At 37.9% G+C, this 23233-nt stretch overlaps 2 protein-coding genes across 3 annotated transcripts in view; one reads left to right on the top strand and one right to left on the bottom strand.

Moving 5' to 3' along the window:
• The first annotated feature begins 594 nt into the window (after window positions 1–594).
• LOC127656475 (uncharacterized) lies at window positions 595–20875 on the top strand. Of its 2 annotated transcripts, none has more exons than XM_052144821.1 (15): window positions 595–705; window positions 3303–3480; window positions 4056–4100; window positions 4511–4663; window positions 6536–6631; window positions 6876–6926; window positions 7239–7388; window positions 9706–9816; window positions 12880–13029; window positions 13748–13882; window positions 13987–14106; window positions 14198–14327; window positions 16469–16584; window positions 17095–18416; window positions 20347–20875. In XM_052144821.1, the coding sequence occupies exons 1-15, from the start codon at window positions 689–691 to the stop codon at window positions 20531–20533; spliced, it is 2961 nt and encodes a 986-aa protein (XP_052000781.1). In that variant the 5' UTR covers window positions 595–688; the 3' UTR covers window positions 20534–20875. The 2 variants fall into 2 exon arrangements, with proteins under 2 accessions (XP_052000781.1, XP_052000780.1); XM_052144820.1 differs by having other exon boundaries at window positions 4056–4187.
• Window positions 20876–20973: 98 nt separating this feature from the next.
• LOC127656466 (uncharacterized) overlaps window positions 20974–23233 on the bottom strand; it is a 5300-nt gene continuing 3040 nt past the window's right edge. Inside the window, exons 5-8 of the mRNA XM_052144805.1 lie at window positions 22744–23073; window positions 21932–22189; window positions 21669–21790; window positions 20974–21311 (exon numbers count right to left, since the gene is read on the bottom strand). Of these exons, the coding sequence (XP_052000765.1) occupies window positions 21189–21311; window positions 21669–21790; window positions 21932–22189; window positions 22744–23073 (833 nt within the window). The 3' untranslated portion in view covers window positions 20974–21188. The remainder of the gene's footprint in view (window positions 21312–21668; window positions 21791–21931; window positions 22190–22743; window positions 23074–23233) is intronic.

Genomic DNA, 23233 nt, shown 5'->3' with positions numbered 1-23233 from the left:
CCCTGATGCATGATTGTTATGATCTCATGCAATGTTGCTTTTCTGGATTTCTATACCTCTGAATTAATTCCCGCCTGGTATTTCTCAGGCCCTCTCTCTCTACACGTATGATCACACATAAAGCAACTGTTTAAGAGAATGACACGTTGCATGATTAATATACTCTCTCAGCTTCTCTCTTAAGCAAGTGTAAGTAATAAGTGTTGTTTCTAAATAATCTGATTAGCACTAGTGGAAATGGAAGCGTACCAGTACTGTTTTGCTGATATTTTGAACATAGGATTTAACAAACCCCGAACTCTAGGTACAGTACTGAATGTTATCACATACAGTAACTTATCCCACACCATTTGTACAATGGAAATGTTTTTCAATGTGGGGCAAAACCACAAACCTATAATCCCTACCTAAACAACTAAAACTTTACATGTTGTCATATACCTGTGATCAAATGGCTGGTTTGCTGTCAAATCACATCAGAAATCCCTAATGGACTAATCAGGTTAATCCTCCCAGACAGAACTCTGTCTGAATTCTAATGGGCAGAGGCTGAGGAATCTTGTCTCTCTTGCCCAACCTGTTACTAAAGGAAGGGTTAAGAGAGAATGAAAAAGACACGACTTGAGAAAGACAAACACTGAAGCCAGGAGTGAGAGAGAAATAACCAAAACATGTCTGTCTGAGGGAAATGGACACCAAATCCAGGTACATTAGTTACCCTGAGAGTCAATGTGTGGGTCAATTCTAAATTTTGATGCAGATTTCTTGATATAAATAACAATAAAATCTACAACGGTATCACTTTACAATCAGGTTCTATCACTAACATTAGTGAACACAATAGTCAACTTGAACTAACATTGAACAATACCTTTACAGTATTTATTAAGCTTAGTTAATATTAATTTCTACAAACTAATTCTATATTGTAACATTTAAAGTTGTACACTTTTAACATTAGTAAATGCGTTCTGATGCCTAGTCGTATATTTATAATTTAACATTAATCAATATATTCTGTAAAAAAACATTTTTCACTGAAACATCAAGCATTAACATAAGTTAACCTTTAAAACCAGATTTACCTCTACAACTAAATCACTGGTGTTCTTTACTTTCTTAAGAATGATCTATGTATTCATTTTTCATTTACATTAAGCATAAATGTGCATTGTCTGTGTCTTTTGGCTATTTGTGCCTATGGTTATGCATTTGTGTATTTCTGTCTGCCTAATGTTTTGTATGGAGTATTATATCTCCCATTAATGATTAATGATGACAAGGTAAGTATGAATGGAACTGGTGCTTTGCCAAAGAGTGATGTCAAATATGGGTGGGTTTTAAAATTTTCCTAAGAACGTGTGTGCATGAATCATACACTAATTTACTTTGTGTATGGGTAAATGTGAATCACCTGTGCTGTAGTTCAGAATACATGGAATATGAATTGTATGAATCAGATTCTGTGTATATATGTCTGTGTATATGCTTGTTTTTCCATGTCTGAGTCTCTCGCTTTTCTGGTGAGGGGCGTGCCTTCGGCCCCGTCTGCCGGCAGGTAATCCCCGTCTACTTGGATGAGGGAGGGGACAAGGGGAGGGAAACAAAAATAAATGTTGCACCTACGTGCCAACTTAACAAAAATAAAATTTAAAAGAGAGGGAAAGGCCAACACGGAGAGGCAGTGGGAGAGAGAGAGAAGAGAGAGAGAAAAAACACTTACTCGCCGATTCTCTGATATTCCGTAGCTTGGTCCTCAGCCACACTTCCACCCTCTAATGGACGACAGCCACGCCTCTCCGGGCGGATCGGATGTAGTCTTATGGCTCCTGGCGGATGGAACACCCCGGCATGTTTTTGGTGTACGGTAGGGGTCTCCCCCGCCCCTGGCAGGGGTAACCGCTCAGGCGGTTGGGAGCCCCTCCTCCCCTAGCGGTCGGAGGCCATTCCTCCACTTTCAGGTGGCCGGGCTCCTCCGTGCTCCGGTGGATGGCTGAGGCTGCTCCTTTGAGGTGGATGTAGCAGCGAGTACTCCTCTAAGGCACATCCCTCCTCCTTCCCGGGTCACAGAAAAATGTTATGATGGTTACGGGAGGAATGTGTCACAGCACACAGTGCATCACACCCTGCTACGTATGGGGTTGCATAGACACAGAATGGCCAGAGTACCCATGATGACCCCTATCCACCGTCAACTCGCCTACACTGGGCATGGGAATGTCAGAACTGGACCTTGGAGCAGTGGAAGAATGTCGTCTGGTCCAATGAGTCCCATTTTCTTTTAAATATCGTGGATGGTATGTGTGAGCCATATACCTGGAGATGTGATGGCTTCAGGATACACTGTGGGAAGACGACAAGCCGGTGGAGGGAGGGTGATACTCTGGGCAATGTTCTGCTGTTAAACCCTGGGTCCGGCCATTCATGTGGATGTCAATTTGACATGTGCCTTCTTCCTAAACATCATTGCAGACCAGGTACACCCCTTCATTGCAATGGTATCCCCTAATGGCAGTGGCCTCTTTCAGCAGGATAAAACCTACCATACTGCACACATTGTTTGGCAATGGATAAAATAGAATATGTAAAATTAATATTTTTGTAATGTTCCAAGTTAGAAGGTCCCATAGTTAACAGCATAAACAGCACAGAGAGAGAATCTTTTTTCTATCTAAGAAAAATGGATATTATAACTGAAATATCCTTCAATTAATTGGAATCAAATCGAATCTAGGGCTTGTGAATCTAAATCGAATCGGGAAATCTGTATCAATACCCAGCCCTATTATAGACATTGATCAATGAAGCATAGCACAATGATTCTCTCATCACGCGATGCCGTCACTTACACCCCTCAAATTAGGATTATTGACTTGCGAAGCCTCGGTGCATGAGCCTCATTGGATGCCAATTTTTGTCACAATTGTGAGATCTAAATTAACTGGTTATATTAAAATTATATATGTTATTTCATTTGACCATATCAACCTGAAAAATTAGGTTACACCAACAAAAGTAATTTTTATGGGTTAAATCAAGTAGAATTAGATCCTTGAGTTAACAATTACAGGTTGCTACTTTTTACAGCGTACATAGAGAAAGACAATCTACTACGACTTGTAGCTTATACAACATCACATAATAAGATGGCCCCAGAGCACTGGCCCTAATGGTCCAGTCCACAGTCTTTCCTTGGTCCCCCTCTAAGTTATGCTTTTAGGTCTATTTTCTGTTTTTTCTTTCTCACACATTAATAATCTCATTATAACTTTATCTGTGTTGATCCATCATCCATCAAAAAGTCCAGAACTGAGCAATGTCATGGCCCCAGAGGAAACTGCACCTGATGACAAAAATGAAAGACAGCAAGAGGAAGAGAAAGAAACAGACACTGGTACCCCGGATGGATTCTATGCAGTAATATCATCCAGCCAACAGAGGGCACAAGCGAAACACAGATACAATACTGTAGGCTATCAGGTACTCAACTGCTAAAATTAAATAAAACTTTTAATGCGAGACCATTTTCCACTGTTGTCACATTTACCACATCACATGCATCTGCTACTTAGTGGTGCTTATATGGTCAAAACAAACATATTTGGCTCTATGTTACTTCCGCAAGAAGGACCTGGATCAACATCCTTTAATCAACCAATCAATGGTATGCTCTCTGGGGTATGCATAGGACAACAGTCTTAATAACCATTTATTGAACTCTGATTTTATGCTTAGGGTTAGTTAGGGTTTATTAAGAGTCAGACTTTATGGTTGGGGTCAGGGCATGTTGCTTATGGTGTAAGAGGTGCGAAAGGTTCTAGGGGCCCACAGATTTTATATAGTCGATAAGGTATAGTATTCATACAGTATGAAGGAACCAGAGTATTATTAATTCAAAGGACCCAGATTGCCTAGCTTAAGCCCAGGTTGAAGTTAGGATGTTGTTGCAGGGACATGTCCTACTATGGATATATTGGATATGGATAACTTGGGTTGATCAGGCTTTGGTTGAGTCAATTAAATTCAATGTGTTTCATGTGTTTTTGCATTCTCAGAAAAAGAAGCAGAGGTCGGCTGTGGACTTTTCTACAGTGAGCAAGGTAACATCTACTGGTGTCAAGACCAGGGGTGCATTAATGCAGGTGTTTTTCAGCCAGGGAGCATCTGACAAAAATTCCACACAGGAGGTAATTCTGGGGAAATAGAATATGCATGAGACTTCCTTGCTGTTTTCATAGTAATATTCTTGGGGCACTATTCTATGCATGCTTTCAATGGTATTTATACGAAGTTGCAATTTATAAAAAATACATTTACTCAACTTCTTATTCCTCTCTCTCTCCTACTTGGTTTGGTATTGTGTTTACAATACAGTGAAATTCATACATTTTAAGAGTATGTATCTGAATCATAAACCTGTTTTTTCACTCATTCTCTCTTTTCTCTCATATTCTCTATCATTTATCTATCTATCTATCTGTCTGTCTGTCTGTCTGTCTGTCTATCTCAGGATCGATCCGGTGGTGTACAGGGGCAGGTGGATACACTGAAGCAGGTTCTGGACTCTTTTACTGTACCTGCTGACCTGAGGTGGATGTGGGGAGAGGGATGTACTGAAAAAGCACTGGAACAGACCTGGACTGATATGGTGTACTCCTATGAGGTATGAATGGATGGATAGATGAGGAAGAGTGAGAATGAGAAAGAAAGGATTGAAAAAAGGGAGGAAAATGTTGATGATATTCGATTTAGTTAAGAACTTGGCAAACATTTAAAATAAATCAGCTTTTAGAACCAATTTTACAATTGTAATCTGATGAATTTGCGGGTGAAACAGGATATTCAGAGAGAAACATTTATTGTATCATAAAAAGCGGGCGGTGCTTAACAGAATAGAGCCAGGTGATTGGAGGGGAGGGGTAATAAGAGGGCTTGATGACAAGTCTTTTAAGATCTGAGACTATTTAGCAGAGAAGCGCTAATTAAATTAAAATGAATGGGAGACTTGAAACACTCAATAGTCAACAGATGTAGAAAGGAATTCCCACCTTACAGGTAAAAGTGCTAATCACCTTTTAGATACAGACGTCGCCTGTCGATCAACAGAATGCGCATGCGTGTAATTCCAGTGTTGTCAGATTTCTATCTTTTTCCGTTCAAGTAGATAGAAGCTGCACATTTATGTTTGTTTACTTAGAAAAATAGCTGCCTTGTAGTGTTCCAAAGATGGCTGCCAGTGGACTGACTTGCTAGAAAGATTTTGTTAAAGGGATGGTTCACCCAAAATATAAAATTCATTCATCATTTACTCACTTTTATGCCATCCCAGATGTGTATGATTTTCTTTCTTTAGCAGAACATAAATTAAGATTTTTAGAAGAATTTCTAAACTCTTTTGGTCAAAGTGAATGGTGACAAAAATGTGTAAGCTCCAAAACTCACATAAAGGCAGGATAAACGTAATCCATTAGACTCCAGTGGTTAAATCCATGTCTTCAGAACTGATTTGATAGGTGTAGGGCAGAAACAGATCAATATTTTTGTTAATTTTTACCTATAAATTATCCTCCCCTACATCACCTGCACATAATCAGAAATATTTACAAATGATTTTGCATTCTGAATAGAAACTGAAAATAAATTAGGTATATATTTATGACTCTATGAAAAATGTAAGCTTCATGATTAAAAATTTGTGTATTATTCATTTTTATAAAAAAACAATATACAAATGTACAGTGCATTTATTAAATAAACAAAATGGCACTTTGTATTAGCCTATTGTTTTATTTAAACACCTTTTGAATAACTGATCCAGCAAATTAACACAAGCATTAACCAGTTTCAAACAAAATGCCAGTGGTTTAAAATAACTTGTATAAGTTCATTGTAATAATTAATAAAAGCCTTGATAGACAATGGAGATGAAGGGATGTCACATGTTTTTGTTTATAGAAACCAATAACAGCTGGTTTCACCCACACCTCTCATATTGCTTCTGGAGATATGGATTTAACTACTGGAGTCATATGGATTACTATTATGCTGCCTTTATGGGATTTTGGGAGCTTTTAAATTTTGGCACCAATTCACTTGCATTGTATGGACCAACAGATCTAAAATATACTCCTAAAAATCCTAATTTGTGTTCTGCAGAAGATTTAAAGTCATACAGATCTGGGATGGCATGAGGGTGAGAAAATTATGAGAGAATTAAAACATTTTGGGTGAAATTTCCCTTTAAGAGGCAGAGCTAGTTTTGACATTTTGATACATTTATGCACAAACATGTATATACAAATGTTCTTTCTTTAGAATATCTCACACACGTTGATGAATCATGCACAAGAAGACTAGGAATGTGTATTAAGTAGGCCAAATAATATAAGTAAATAGGGCCACGATTTTGATTTCATGTTGACTTTAAAATGCACTGGATCAAAAGTGAGAGAGCAGAGCAGAGAGGACAACAGAAATATTTTTACTGTGTGTTGAATTTATAAAGTTCTCTATTTCTCTTTGTCTTCATGTTTAGTCGATGTCGAAAACCCAGAGAAACCAGCAGGAGGCGCTGTGGGAACTGCTTAATACTGAGCTCACCTACATCAACAAACTATATATTGCCAAAGACGTATGTCATAATAACATTACACTTATTATAGTTTTGTTTCAGTTTATTTTATTTTATCAGTATTATTTATATGTTGATCAGATTAAGGCTGCAATCAATTTATAATAATTAATAGATATGCTATGCAGATATCCTTTTAGAAAAACAATGTTATGGCCTGTAATACATATATTTTATTTTCATAAATATGCATTTAAAATGGTTGCTTAAGATTTGGCTAATGCTCATCTCAATTTCTGCATAGCTTGTGCTGGCTGCACTGTCACACTGCCATGGACACGGATTCCTTCAAGAAGTATGTGCATTTCACGTTTACATGAAACTTTTCTCAAATGACCTTATAGAATTACATACTCAGCATATCTAAATGGCAGTCAGATTGATTAATGGCACAGCTGTGACCTATGGGCTGCCGTTCACTAACAGTCGGATACTTAAATATAATCTGAAGTGTTCTGCTGAACCCAACTTATGATGTCACAATGAAAACTGAGAAATGTACATTTTGTGTTGATTAAATGGAAAATAATTTTGCTGTGTGTGTAGTGTGTGGGTGACAGCACCCATGCAGGCAATCACCTGTATCAGTTCTTTCTTTCTTTCTCAGATCACACCAAGAATGCTCTTTTCCAATCTTCCCTCTATCCTTGATGCACATCAAATCTTTTGGCAGGAAGTGATGTATCCAATGTTACAAGAGGTCCGTCTCACTGGACGACCATTTGACCCCCTGAGACTTGAGGCAGGATGTTTACAGGTATGATACAACTGTTTTACTTCTGTCACTCATTCGACATGCTCCGATATACCTCAATCTTTGAGAAAGGGCCAATGGGAATTGGAGAGTGGAATTTGCATGCCACTCCCCCGGACATATGAGTATAAAAGGAGAAGGAATGCCCACTCTCATTCAGATTTTTTCTTTGGAGCTGAGCGGTTGTGTATCAGCGAGCTGTATACTACTGCTGTTCCATTCACCTCGAAGAAGCGTATGCTGTTGGATATGCGGCGCATTCCAGCGGTTTTCTCTCATTATGCCCCAGGGCACTTCGACAGCGCTACTAAGAGAGTATATTTCTGATAAAAGAGTATATTTCCTCTTTAAGAGCAAACACATTGACGCGAACGTCTTTTTAAAGAAAAAAGTTTGTGTGATTCCTGGATGCAGTCATTATCTCTCCGCCTCCGACGGCCACGGGTGCTGCCTCACGTGTCTGGGCAGCGATCACATTTAGGCAGCATTTTTGGATGGTTCATGTTCTCATTGCGAGAGTATGACCATGGCAATGTTGTGGTCATGGCTTTCCTTCTTCCGGGGGAAAGCCACTCCAGCCACCCCCTGCACTGCACTTTCTACCTACGGTACTACCTACCGAGGATGACCCAGCTGGAGTTGGAGACGATTTGACGATTTGCGCAGTCTTCCCCATGGACCTCCCATTCCCTAGCATGCTCCTTTGCCCCCGCTGAGTTCCGAGACTACACCAGATCGCTTCATGGCCAGCTTAACGTCTCTTTCTGGGCTCGCGAGCAGTATGAGTTCTCGATCGCTGCATCGGAGTGTACACTGGCGATGTCAGACGCCGAGGACTCGACTGGGCTGCCACCTTCGGGTCTGCCCGCCCAGTCTGAGGCCGATGCAGAGTTGACCGCTATGCTTGCCCGGGCTGCTGCGAGTATCAGGTTGGACTGGAACCCTCCATCCTCCCCTGAGCCCTCGCGGCTAGATGATTGGTTCCTGGTTTCAGGGCACCGTTCACAGCCACGCCTAAGACGCTGAGGGTGAAAGCCCAGGTGACTCCACCACAGCACGAGCCCAGTTCTCAGCCCCAGCGCAGAGCCCCCCACAGGAAGCGGACGCCCCCTGCCTCACGGCCTGGCACGAGGACCCGGAAGGCTCCTTGGTGCCCCTGAGACCGACAACCCAGGGAGAGAGATGTCCGCTATGGAGCTGGTACCCAGCCCACTCCATCTTCGTGGGCACTGGCCCATGGCACCTCTCTAGCAGACATCTGCAGAGCAGCGGGCTGGGCTACACCCAATACCTTCGTAAGATTTTACAATCTCCGTGTTGAGCCAGTTTTGTCCAGAGTTCTTTCAGGTACAAACAGGTACAGTTTGGTTATACGGAACAGCTGGCCGTGTGTATGACTTGCATAAAGCGCCTTTCCCCTCCCCTGAGGAAAAAAACATGCACTTTTACCGCCAGTCGAGTTCATGAAGGCGTGGACTCTGGATGTCCTTCCTCCCTAGCCCTGTGGCTTGCGAATTCGGTGGAGGAGTTTGCAGCCAGACCCACTATGGGTACTAATATGCCCTTTACTGGGATAGGTGCTTCACAGGTGCCGATTACTCCGGTAACACCTGTGATGTATTTTCTCCTGTACATTCTACATTCTCCTTGTCGGCAGCTCTCTCTGCCCCCGGTCACTGTGTTTGTAAAGCTCCTCCCCTTCGAGGCAGGACCTACCACCGCAATTCTTCCATGTGTGGCTGGTGAGCCAATGTGTCGTATTGTGACATGTTGCCCTCCCCTTTTGGGCAGGATGTGGTCTCCGTGGGGTGTTTTCCCTCTGAAAGAATAGGGAAGGAAAGGAACACCTTCCCCGAAGGGGAACGGCTTTGTTACTGTCGTAACCTCCGTTCGCTGATGGAGGGAATGAGACGTTGTGTCCCTGTTGCCACAATGCTGTACTAGCCGCTGAAATGGCCAGGACCTTGTCTCGGCTCCTCATCACAAAACCTGAATGAGAGTGGGTATTCCTTCTCCTTTTATACCCGAATGTCTGGGGGAGTGGCATGCAAATTCCACTCGCCAATTCCCATTGGCCTTTTCTCAAAGATTGAGGTGTTTCTGGGCTCTCAAGAGCGACCTCTAGTGTCACTACATCGACAAAACTTCTCTTTACCTCCATCAGGGAATGGAGGTTATGAAAGTAACCGAGACGTTTTATTACTGTAAATTGTTTAAATAATTCAAACTGACTTTGCCATCGAGAAATACCCAGCCTCTCACTTTTTTACATATCTTTTTTCAATATGTCTTTGTCTCCCTCGTTCCCCATCTCTTACAGTTTCCTGAACGTTTTTCTGCATACTTTGAATACTGTTGGGAAGAGGAGAGAAATGTTGTGTTTACACGCAGACAGCATGACACAAACCCACAATTTCACACATATCTTACGGTAAAACCTATATCTGTATGATGAATCTATAACTGTAAATATGTATTTTTACCTCCTAAGACTGCAACTAGCAAGTTTGAGTAAAGAATCCTTATATTGAAGAATTTTTTATTCAGGACAATTCAATTCTTGTTTGATCCCTGAGGTGTTTTCACTCATATGAAATAAAAGATTTAACATAAGGTTCAAGCATTTAATATCCGCACACTGAAGAATGCAAAGCAAAATAGTTGTGCTTAAATAAATGTGTCCAAAATTTTGAAAATCATCAACAGGAGACAATGAATGGGAATATATTGTGCAAAAGATTAGTGGACCAAATCCTAGCTCATGAAGCTATATTTTTTTAACCTGAAGCTAAGTTACAACTGGAAAAATAATTGAATAAAACCGGCACTAAATATAGACAGAAATGGGTATTGAGTGTGAGCTTGATTAACACATTTCAAATGAACTTTTTACAACATCAACTTCTCCAACTAGTGTTTTGATACCAGCGCCCAGTATGCAAAGTGAGCAGGGAGGAAATGATTGTCAGATCAGTTCTTTGTGGTAGTTTGATTAGTGGTAGATTATGTGGGTGAACTGTTTCCAGAAGGGCACATACTCAAAATAACTTCATTTCAGGGGGAGAGTAGACTTCATTCTGGTCTTTTTAAAGCTTTTGGCTTTAGTACTATTTTCACATGCAAGAGGTACATTTTCAAAACTCTTAGTACAAAACACCAAAGTGATCACAATTGTAACAAAGCTAATAATTCTTTCAAAACCTGATGACATCAGGGTTGTATATGTTTCCTTTCATATAATCACTGTTTTAGAAGATTATTGTAACATGTAATGAGAACATTTGTTTTAAACATACAAACACAATTTAAGGATCTTCTTTCAATTTAGTTATTTTATCAATCTGTTCATTCTGTAGCAAACAATGCAAGGTTCCAAATTAACCTTAAATATGTCGAGAATATATATATATATATATATATATATATATATATATATATATATATATATATATATATATATATATATATATATATATTACAGTACTGTGAAGTCACATTAGGAAATACACTTACATTGCCTGACCAAATTACATTACTATAAATTCATAATGTCTGTAACATCAACCCAATTTGTAATCAAAATATGTTATCACTGAAGATACAATATGATGCTGGACTAACGTTCTCTGTCAGTTCTTACAGTGCAGAGTATGTTGTCAATACACTATACTGTAGGAGTATTGTAACATGTACAATAATGTACACAGTAACATAATTTACTCTACCATACTCTTAGGCCTGGGCGAAAAATCGATTCAATGAATTAATTCGAATTTTTTGTTGCGGGCGATTTAAAAAATAAGTAAATCGAGTTTTTGTGTAATGGCGCATTTTTGGCTCCCCGGAGCATCCGTAGCGTTAGTTTCACATAGCAGTATGGCAAGCGACAACAACAACATCATAGCACACACGAAACGGCAACAGCATACAGCAAGCGACAACATGGCTACCGGTGAGAGTGGGAAGTTTGTTCCCAAGAAACTTCATCCCAGAAATGGGGGTTACATTTGTCTTGCTTTTGATTAAATAAAAGCAAAATTTGCTTTAAGTTGTCTGCCGTTTGTCGTATTGATTTCCTTAATAAGTAGATGGGAAAATCGGGAAAAAATCGTAAATCGAATTAAAAAAAATAAAATCGGAGATTTTATTTTTAGGCCATATCGCCCAGCCCTACATACTCTTATAGTACAGTATGGATGAATTGACAGTTTACCTTTCAGATTGGGGTGAGTAAATACATAAATGTTTTGTCATTTAGCATGTGCTTTTATAGTAACCAGTGACTTACTGTACAAATGAGAAAAACTCGCAAATTTGTCACAGTCCGGTAATTTGCTTTACAGTAGATAGGCCTTTGTTTACTGAATCACATAGTGAACACTGATGGCCCAAATGTCACTGGGCTCACCAGTTCATACCCTCTTCCTAACTTTGATGTCCACATCTCATTGTTTGGTTCTTCTTCCTTGCAGTCTATCCTGCACTGTGTTGGTAAATTGCTAATGCTCATACACACACTCTTAATGCATATGGTACATACTGTAATCAGTAGTAGTTACATATTATATAAATTGCCAATACTGTAACAAATTCAATATGTTTGGTTATCCTGTTCTGAACATTGGATTTACTGTAGATGTTGATGTTTTACAAACCATAAAATAGTCAAACCATTTGAAATTCTGTAGATATACCAAATTATGAATTGATTAAGATCAGTTGGATCAAATGATAGAGAAATGTATTAAACTGAAGGAGAACAGATGAAAATGATCATTTTGATGATAATAGCATTATGAAAGGCAGTTACTTTCAATTAAAGGTGTATAGATAGACAAAACACTTATTTGGTGTGGTGAAACTTTACTTTGTGATTTTGTGTTTTGTACATAGTCAATTGAAAATATGCTGAAGTGTTATAAAAACAAAAACATTTTTGATGGTCTGTTTTGATATTAGTACTAAGAGTTTGAAAATGTACCACTTCCTTGTGAAAATAGTACCAAAAGCTAAAATAAAAATCTTTAATATGCAGAGACAACTATAAGCTATCCATTAATTGGCTGATTTCCCAGTAAAGTGTAAACACTGTGGCTCTGTTGTGCTATCAAATATAGTTCTGATGACTTTGGCTCAACCATTGGCATGAGTTTGGAATGATCTATTTGTCACATCTGTGGCAGATGGGGAAATTTTTAGAAAACCTGTTTGTAAAGTGTAGGATTTTGATAGGTCAAATTTTGGTCAAATTGGATTACCCCAATTGATAATTGTGGGGGCATAGTTGTAAAACACAGAATGCCAAAGATAATAACAGTAAAAAGAAATGACATGCTCTAATTTGTGAGGTAGAAGAAACAGCTCAGCAATGCGTGAGTACAGATGTACAATTCAAACACTGCACATGAATTAAGATTACAATCTGATGTGATGCATGAACATATTTGTATGGATGATTTTCCTCATACAAATCTTTATGAAATCTGTCTTGCAGTGGGTGGAAAATCACCCGCATTGTCGGCGAATGAGGCTGGGCGATATGCAGGCTAAACCTCACCAAAGAATTACCCAATACCGCCTTCTGCTAAAAGCAATTTTGAAGGCCACAGAGGACCTCCCCATCCAAAATGCACTTCGGAGAATGGTGATGAATCATAGCATACTGTACTGTTAATAATGACAACGGGAAACTCTATCTACAGTACATACAGTGGTGCCAAAAGGCATTTGGGCACTTCAAAATATATGGATGTCATTGCATTAGATAACAAAATAACAAATGAATGGCATAAGAAAGATAGTACAAGCACACTTTTTTTAGCAAAACATTTCACACACACACAAAAAAAGTTTGTTTGGTCTTAAATGATAAAACATAGATACTGTTCAAAATTAAGACTAAAAATATATGGACACTTCCTTGTTGTCCAGCTTAGTGGAACATGCTCATAGTCAATGTGATAAACTACCTGTGTTACTCACTTTAGTGACTTACATCCACAAGATTTACAATGGGACCACTTGATAAAAGCAATTTGAAAAATGCAAAGTAAAAATGCATCTTATTTTGCAGATTCCACTTAGTTTTATATTTTATTTGTAATGCAACAAAATCATACATTTTAAAATGTGGCTTAATTTAATGCTTTTAAGGCCTGTGTATGATTTGATATTTGTTATGTGTAGAATTTCCCACAAACAAATTGCAAATGTACGAGTATATGGATGTTTGCTTTGACTTGGTTGTTTCTTTCTTTTTTTTCCCCTTGAATATCAGCCACTTGCCATGCATTCCAACCTTGAAGTGAAAGATAAAGATCTTGAACTAATTTTCTCAGTCTCTGATTCTCTTTCTCCTTTAGCTGAACAGTGTCAATAATTATGTGGAATCAATCAATGACTACCTACAAATTAGAAAGGATGAACTTGCCCTTTCTATTGCTGCTCAAAGAATAGAGGGATACCAAATAGAAGGTTTGAGTGAAGAAATAGACAAGGTAAAGGAAAGATCATAACCACTAAAACAAACACACCAGCCCATAAAATGCAGAAATGGTCTTTGCTCCAAAATACTAGCTAACAGAGATGTTGTCACCGACAGCATGTTCGAGATAACTGCTGCTTTGATCTGACGAGCCCAATGAGGGGGGTGTGGCCTAAGGTCATACGGAAGCAGTTATTGGAAGAATCATTGAAGGTCAGAGGAAGGAAGGACAATAAGGCAAGTGGCAAGACAAACTGGGAGAATATGTCAATGAATGATTATTGTAGGCTCACTGTCAACAGAGCTAACATTAATTTATGTTTGTTAGGAGCTTGTGGTCTTGCTCTTCACTGATGTGCTGTTGATGACTAAAACTCAGAAGAAATCCGACAAGCTGAAAGTAGTGCGCCCCCCTCTACCTCTGGAGAGGATAGACTGCATTGAGCTGAAAGATGGCTGTGAGTGTGACAACACTTTGGCATCCCATAGAAAACTTTCACAATCCTTACCTAATTTATCTGAAATGAAGCTTCCCTGTGGATGGGCCATATTCTCATACCTATGTGTATTGTATATTATCATAAATTGATGCACCATGAAAATATTATCATAGCTTAATGCACCATATGCAATTTGTCATAGGTTGATGGACCATGTTAATATTATCATATGAGGATAATGATGATGATGATGAAGGTGATAATGCTGCTGCTGCTGATGATATACACCTTGTGCATCAAACTATGAGCATATGCACGTAGTCTATCAATATATGATTCATACGGATTAATGCACAATGCACCTGTTATTATAGCTTAATGCACTACAGTTACATACACCTTAGCCAAACACATTTAAACTATTTTTTTTTTACAATTCCTGACATTTATTCATAGAAAACCTTCCCTGTCTCAGGTCAGTTAGGATCACTACTTTATTTTTAAAATGTGAAATGTCAGAATAATATTATAGAGAATTATTCATTTCACCTTATATTTCTTTCATCACAATCCCAGTGGGTCAGAAGTTTTCATACACTTTGTTAGTATTTGGTAGCATTGCCTTTAAACTTGTAACTTGGGTCAAACATTTTAGGTAGCCTTCCACAAGTTTCTCACAATAAGTTGCTGGAATTTTGGCCCATTCCTCCAGACTGAGCTGATGTAACCGAGTCAGGTTTGTTGGCCTCTGTGCTCGCACACGCTTTTTCAGTTCTGCCCACACATTTTCCATCGGATTGAGGTCAGGGCTTTGTGATGGCAACTCCAATACCTTGACTTTGATGTCCTTAAGCCATTTTGCCACAACTTTGGAGGTACGCTTGGGGTCATTGTCCATTTGGAAGACCCATTTGCGACTGAGCTTTAACTTCATGGCTGATGTCTAGAGATTTTGCTTCAGTATATCCACATAATTTTCCTTCCTCATGATTCTATCTATTTTGTAAAGTACACCAGTCCCTTCTACAGCGAAGCAGCCCCACAACATGATGCTGCCACCCCCATGCTTCATGGTTGGTATGTTGTTCTTCGGCTTGCAAGCCTCAGACTTTTTCCTCTAAACATAACAATGGTCATTATGGCCAAACATATAAAATGTTGTTTCAGTAGACCAGAGGAAATTTCTCCAAAAAGACAAATATTTGTCCCCATTTGCACTTGCAAACTGTAGTCTGGCTTTTTTTATGGTGGTTTTGGAGCAGTGACTTCTTCCTTGCTGAGCAGCCTTTCAAGTTATGTCGATATAGAACTCGTTTTTGAGCTGATTTCTTTTGATTTTCCCATGATGTCAAGCAAAGAGGCATTGAGTTTGAAGGTAGACCTAAAAATACATCCACAGATGCAACTCCAATCTGTACACATCCTATCAGAAGCTAATTGTCTAAAGGCTTGACATAGTTTTCTGGAATTTTCCACGCTGCTTAAAGGCACAGTTAACTTGGTGTATGTAAACTTCAGACCCTCTGGAAGTGTGATATAGTCAAATAAAAGTGAAACAATCTGTCTGAAAACTATTGTTTGAAAAACATCTTGTGTCATGCACAAAGTAGATGCCCTAAATCACTTGCCAAACTATAGTTTGCTAATATTACATCTGTGGAGTGGTTAAAAAATGTGTTTTAATAACTTCAACAAAATTCAACCAGTGTATGTAAAGATCTGACTTCAACTGTTTATCCATGTAATGATGTTTGTATTTGTATTGTTTAATTAAGACTTTACACATCTTATAGTCCTTGCATAGAGTTCGGTTTTATGCATGCCAGACTTGATAACCTTGTTCCTAACTTGGCATTTTGAATTGCAGTATAACTCCAACTAAGGTGTGTCTCATAGATCTGCCCACGCAAGTTTTAATTTATTGTCAGAACATATCCTCCAATTTCCTTATGATTACACAATTGTGAATTCCTACATGCAAATCACCTCAACATGGATTTTGGATACATTTTGGGGCCACTGTACACTGGTGCATGTTATACCTTCAAAAAAATATGGAACCTGAAGTTATATGTTGTTGTTGTTTTTTACATTTGATGTATACAAAATGGATTCTCATACTCTCTGTATTTCAACCTTTCTCTTGCTCTGTGTGGTAGATTCATTTGTGCTGGTGGAGGTTGGTGATCTGGGTTGTGCTGTCAGTGTATATTGTCTGTCCACACCCAGCCCAGACAGCTGCTCGTCATGGGTGTCTGCTCTGTGTGAGGCTCAGGTACTGCACGCTTAAAACACAAACTAAATAAGAGATATTATGGCACGTGATTAAGTGTAATTTTCTTACACCATTAAAAACATTTGTATAAAATGTTTTTATATTTCTAGTTTTAAGATAGCATAAAAAACTATTTAATTCTAAATTGATTTTTTATATATATATTTAAATGTTTACAATTTTTATATATTTTATTTGAAGATTTGTTCATATTAAAATACTTTCTTCTACCCAAGCTTAATATAAATACATCACTTCAAGTAAGCCATTTATGAGTTTGGGGTGGGACTATCTGTTGATATTGGCAAATGGCAGATGGGAGTAGTGTTCTGGAAAAATTTTGAAAACATTATTTTCATTATTTTGTTCATGATTTTTGCCATTCCGTTTGGTGAAACTAGTGGCACATAAATTACAGACTTCAATTCTAATATTTTAGCAGATTCCTTCTAAATTCTCAGACATACTTGAAATGTTTGTAATTATAAACTGGCTCTTCTTGATATGCAGACTGCCCTAGACACCCTGAGGAAAAATCATTCAAACAAAACACTGAAGACAGCAAATGAGACCGAGACAAATGGATTAGAAATACCTCTCACTCATGATGAACGGACCACAACAGTCAAGGAGGATTCCAGTAGTCAATCAGAATGTGATAGTGATTCTCTCTCATTGAATGCACCTTATTCGAAAAAAATGAACAGCATCTCTGATGAGCAAGCAAAAGTTCAACAGAGCACTGCTCTAATTGGTCAACAGAATGGTCATATCCAATCCGTTCATGGAGGGGTTGCGAAAAAGAATGAAAGTGGACTGATGGGAACCGAAGGGAGATACAGAAAAAATAGTAATGGGAAGCAATGGGAAGAGAGGCGAGTCACATGGAACTCTAAGGACATTACACAACAGGACTTATTTGTGAAAGACCATTCAAATGGAACAAACTCTTTGTTGAATGAAAATGGAACTTCCAGCCAACCCACACCAAGCAGCTCTTTATCAAACAAGTCTCTTTTAAGTCAAACACAGTACAAGGTCATAGTAGAAAAAGACCTAGATGGATCGGAACACGAGGAAACCAGGAGGGAATCTTTGTATAGCCTATCAGAGGATGGTGATGGGTTTCTCACTGAATCAGGCAGGTTCTCCAGGAAGTTGAACTCTCCCAGGTTTCGTAGGAAGCGTCCGATTAATTCACCACCTTCTGTCCCACCGGAAAGCTTCAGGATGGTTTCATGTGGGGATGGATCATTAGAATTTACTCCCAAAACAAACTCTGATGACAACAAGGGAAGGGCTTCCAACACTTTCATTAAACATCAGGATACCCACCGAGTCTTAAAGCTGGGATCTTTAAAGAACAACCACAGCGTCCTTTGGCCTGTGCCTGAATTGAGATCATCACCAGACCTACAGACACTCTTAGAGCCTGAGCAATCAGATGAAGGGATCCTTCAAATGAAACCCAATCTGAAGGGACAGAGGAATGCCTCCATCCCAGAGCTCTCTCCCTTCCTGCCTGACCACAGACTCAGCCCCTCACCACCACCTGCTTTGGACCCCCAACTTCACCCTTCTCCTCTCCAGGATCTGCTGCAGAGAGCAAAGGAGCGGGAAAAGGATCATGGATTTCGAAAAAGAGAGGGAATGGCAAAAGTTACAACTTTTTCTCTCCAAAATTCTCCAACAATCTCACCCTCTTCATCACCGTCGGACAGTGAATATGAGAGACAGGTAGATGGAGAGGAATCACAAGTACACGGTATGATTTCTGCATGGGGATGGAGAGAGGGAAATGTGGATGGATATGAGAAGAGGACGAAAGAGAGGTGAGTCTACATTCTTCACCACTGAAATTGTAAATAAATCACTACTTGTTTTTTTCAAACCCATATGACATTCTTTCTTCCATGGGACACAAAAGGAGATGTTTGGCAGAATGATACCCTCAGTCACCATGCACTTTAATTCATTCAGAAAGGGAATGGTGAATGAGGCTGTCATTCTGCATGACATATTCTATTGTGTCACACTGGAGAAAGAAAGTAATGTGACTACTGTGAGTGAATGATGACAGAACTTTCATTTTTTGGTGAACTATCCCATTTCAGCAAATGTTTTGTGAATCTGTCACAATATAATGCAAATATAATTACAAAGGGGCTAATATTGAAAGATGGGACAGTTAAAAATAGTGCTTGACCAGACAGCAAACCTGATGCCTGCTGTTGGAGTGCAGAAAAGTGCTGATACTAATTTAACAAATAATGAGGTAATTTAAATAATGTAGAAGTGTTAAAGGGACAGCAGCGAAAAACAGCCCATTTAATTTTAAGACTCAAAGAGAGGGTCAAAAATAGTTGTAAATACATAATTACGAAATTAATATAAAAAAATACAATTATACATATATATGATAAGACCTCTCCAAATATTAAAGGGATAGTTCACCCAAAAAGGAAAATTCTCTCATCATTTACACACTCTCATGCCATCCCAGATCTGTATGACTTTCTTTCTTCTGCAGAACACAAACAAAGATTTTTAGAAGAATATTTCTGCTCTAAAGGACCGCACAATACAAGTGAATGGTGGCCTGAACTTTGAGGGTCCAAAAAGCAAATAAAGGCCACATTAAATTAATCCACAATAATCCAGTGGTTAAATACATTTCTTCAGAAGTGATATAATAGATGTGTGTGAGAAACAGATTAATATTTACATTTTGTACAAAAGAATTCCACTTTCACATTCTTCCTATATATCACCACTACTGTGCAGGGAGGAGAATTTATTGTAAAAAAAGGATCTGTTTCTCACCCACACCTATCATATCACTTCTGAAGATATATATTTAACCACTGGAGTTGTATGGATTACTTTTATGCTGCCTTTATGTGTTTTTTGGACCTTCAAAGTTCTGGACACCATTCACTTGGATAATATGGACTTACAAAATTAAGATATTCTTCTAAAAATCTTTATATGTGTTCAGCAGAAGAAACAAAGTTATACACATCTGGGATGGCATGAGGGTGAGTAAATGAGAGCATTAACATTTTTGGGTGAGCTATCCCTTTAAAGCATTTGTCAGTTGATTACCCCCTATGTTTAAATGTGTGCGTGTATGTATTTATAAATTTTTTTAACCCAAAAATAACCACTGGAAATCTATCAATTTCATAATCGAGTAGATGTGTTCCATTTGTGAGATATGACTGTAAAATGAGAGACCGCTCTGTGCTGGGAACTTGACAGTTTCATGTTATTTCTTCTCACTACCCACACACAATTCATCTATGTACCATCACTTAAAATTCCCTGTAAATTATTAAATTATATCAGAAAATTGTAATCAAATTGCGTAATTGTTATAAAGCGTTATTGCAGCATTATTTATTACATTTTCATTTTTGTAGTCTTTTAAAGTTAGTTCTTCATCAGGACCAATAGGAGTCAGGCTTTCCCTAAAGAAAAAAATGTATGCAGTATGTATGCCAAGAGAGTGAAACACTTTTTAATAACTTATTTATTTAATGTTTATTTATATAATTATTTGAATTATATAATGTTTAACAGATCAATAGTTGTATATTTAAACATGAATATACACACATAAATCATGACATTTCTAATTATTTGACTGTAGGCCTATTTTAAGAAATTATAAATTTATATACATTATATAATTACTTTTTTAATTATAAAACACTTTTCTAAAGAAATGTACACATTAACGACCAGTTCTGTTCCTTGCAGCAATAATTCCCCAGAGGGCATCAGTGTGGACTGGCCAGGCTGGTGTTTTGATGACGAGAAGGTTATTGAATTTCAGGATTTTGATGATACAGACTGGTTTGAACAGACGTTGACCACAAACGAGCACCGGAGATCAGAGCCGAAGAGATCTGTGAGACAGGATGAAGGAGTATGCAGTGATGTGTAGTGGAGATCTAGTGTACTCCGCTCTTTTGACTTGTAAATGTGTAGAGGGGAGCAGAGTTGTGTTTAAAGCAGTATAAATAATGCACATTCTGTAATGTTCTTTTATATGTAAAGTTGTAATCATGGTCAAATAGCAATATATATTAATATTACATTCATTCTAATATATAAAGTTTGTATATTTATTAAACTTGTTATCTATAGTTAGAAATATGTGTGCTTATATGTATTTGTGTACAGAATGTTTTTTTCTTTTTGTCTGTATATTATTTAACAATGTATAGCAATTTTAAAAGACCTGAATTTTATGTTCATAACTTATATCTACTGTGCACAAGACAAATTAAATCATGAAAAATTGAGTTTTCATTTCAGTGCTTTATTTACATAGATAAACCAATAATATTTGTAATATATATATATATATATATAGGTGCCATAATAAGTTCATACAAAATGTATCCATTTATATGTGTAACAGTGTTCAAAATGACTGACCAGTTACATATGTCCATAACATATTTACAGTTTAAGTGGCCTGCTACAATAGTCTGCATCACAAACACACATACATCCACATACAGTTTCACATAGAGTAATGCACAAAGGTGTGTTCCATTTACACAAACTGTATGAAAAAACACATTTACACACACTCATTTCGGCTCTTCACCGAGAGCTTCGTTGATTTTTGCCTTGCACCTCTCTCTCCGCTCTCGTTCAGTGGAGGCATGATGGACAATTGTTTCCATTGCTGGGTAAAGAAGGATCATCTTCTTCTGCAAGGAGGAATAGAGAGAGACAAAATTAGTTGGATACACTGTAAAAATTGTTAACCTGCATTTGTTACCTCAAGGATCTATTTATATACAAAAAATAAATTTTAGGTTGATTTAGTCAGATTTAATAAAACTTTTTACTTGAATAAAACCAGTTAATTTAGATGTTACCCTGTGCTTTTATATGGTTAAAAAAAATGCCTTCACAAAGGATAAAAAAGCCCAAAAAACAAAATAATCTAGTTAATAAAAATATAAAAGAAACAAAGCTTCATTACACTGTCATAAAGTGAATATAAATGTTATCCTTTGATCAACAGATGATAGTGTGCTAGTTTAAAGAAGATTTGAACTTACCCTGCGATAATTTCTGTACATCTGCAGCAAAATCAGGAATATCACCAAGAACAAAAATCCTAATCCCATCACCATAGGCACATTGTTTCCAGAACTAGACTTGCTTTCACCCATTAGAGCACCTGTACAAAACAACAAAACAGAGTAAGGAGTTTTATTAATCCATGAAAATATAAAGTAGTGCATCTAATTCTGATTCCAATGCAACTCTTTTATTTCTTGGTATGAAAATGCAGAACTGCTCCCTAAACTTTAAAACCTACTCATCATGTGAAGTTGATAAGTTATGTTCCCCAGAACACCTTGCTTCCCGTAGTATCGACACACCCATCCACCCATGTCTTTTTCTGTCACTTTTTGAATCCTGGGTTCCTTTGACTTTTTCACAGAGGTCAGCGTCTGAGTGTTGTTTATTCCATAGGTCACACGGAGCCATTCATAAGAAGTGATGAAACTGGAGTCGCTGAGTTGGCACGTCAGGGTCACAGGTCCATAACTGCTTGATGCAGAGGAGCTTCGAACTAAAGAGGAACCAAGAGACATTCTGGTTGAGAAACTAGTAGTCTGGTTGTTGACCAATACTTTTACAACATTTGTTATTTTTTGGTTAATGTTAATATCAGCATATAGTAATAGATCTTTAAAATCAAAAGTTGTATATGTTAACATTAGTTAATGCACTATGAACTGAACCAACAATGAACAATTCCATTTTTATTAACTAATATTAACAAAGATGAATAAATGCTGTAAACAATATATTGTTTATGGTTAGTTCACGATATGCAATGTGTTAATGTTAACAAATGTAACCTTACACATTTTGGACACAGGAAATAAAAGGTTTGAATACTTGAATGAGAAATAATAATCCTAAAAAGATATTGTTATTATTATTATTATTATTATTATTATTATTATTATTATTATTATTATGTCTTGGTGTGAACAGACCTTTTATCTATGTTTTTGTAAAGTCACATATTAACAATTTAACAATCAAATGAAACAGACAACCTTCTTATATGGAATACTGAATAAATCTGTGCTTGATTTGATACATGATTCCACTTACCTTGAGTAACAACCAGCTGCATCCTTCGTTCCACTTTCATTCTCCCTCCATTTGATCCTTCCATCATTCCTGAGCATGTATATATCCCTTCATCTCCTTCCTCCACTCTCTTTATCCATGCTGATCTGTCCCAAGAAGGGTAGGACACTGCAGACCCAAGAGACTGGTTGAAAGATGATGGGAGTGGAAGAGAGGAGTGTTTTGTTTTGGAAATTTTCTGCCAGGTTACAGTGTTTGCTATTGGACCCTCGGTAAAGACACAGGGCAAGGAGACGGAGCTGCCCACTGCGGCATACACCACTGAAGAGTCGTCCTGCGGGGATAAGATTCCTGAAGAGGGACAGAATTAATTAAATGAGCAACTGCAGCAGAAGTTCATTTTAAGTCATGCTCACAATGGCAATATTTTAAACCTTTTTCAGGCTGAATACACCTAGATGGATATAGAGCAGGAACACCCTGTTATATATTGTATAAAACTGAGTGTTAC

The sequence above is a fragment of the Xyrauchen texanus genome, chromosome 15 (genome assembly GCF_025860055.1).
Source record: "Xyrauchen texanus isolate HMW12.3.18 chromosome 15, RBS_HiC_50CHRs, whole genome shotgun sequence".
Taxonomy (NCBI): domain Eukaryota; kingdom Metazoa; phylum Chordata; class Actinopteri; order Cypriniformes; family Catostomidae; genus Xyrauchen; species Xyrauchen texanus.
The sequence above is the reverse complement of the archived record's forward strand: the minus strand, read 5'-3'. Positions and strand labels throughout refer to the sequence as shown.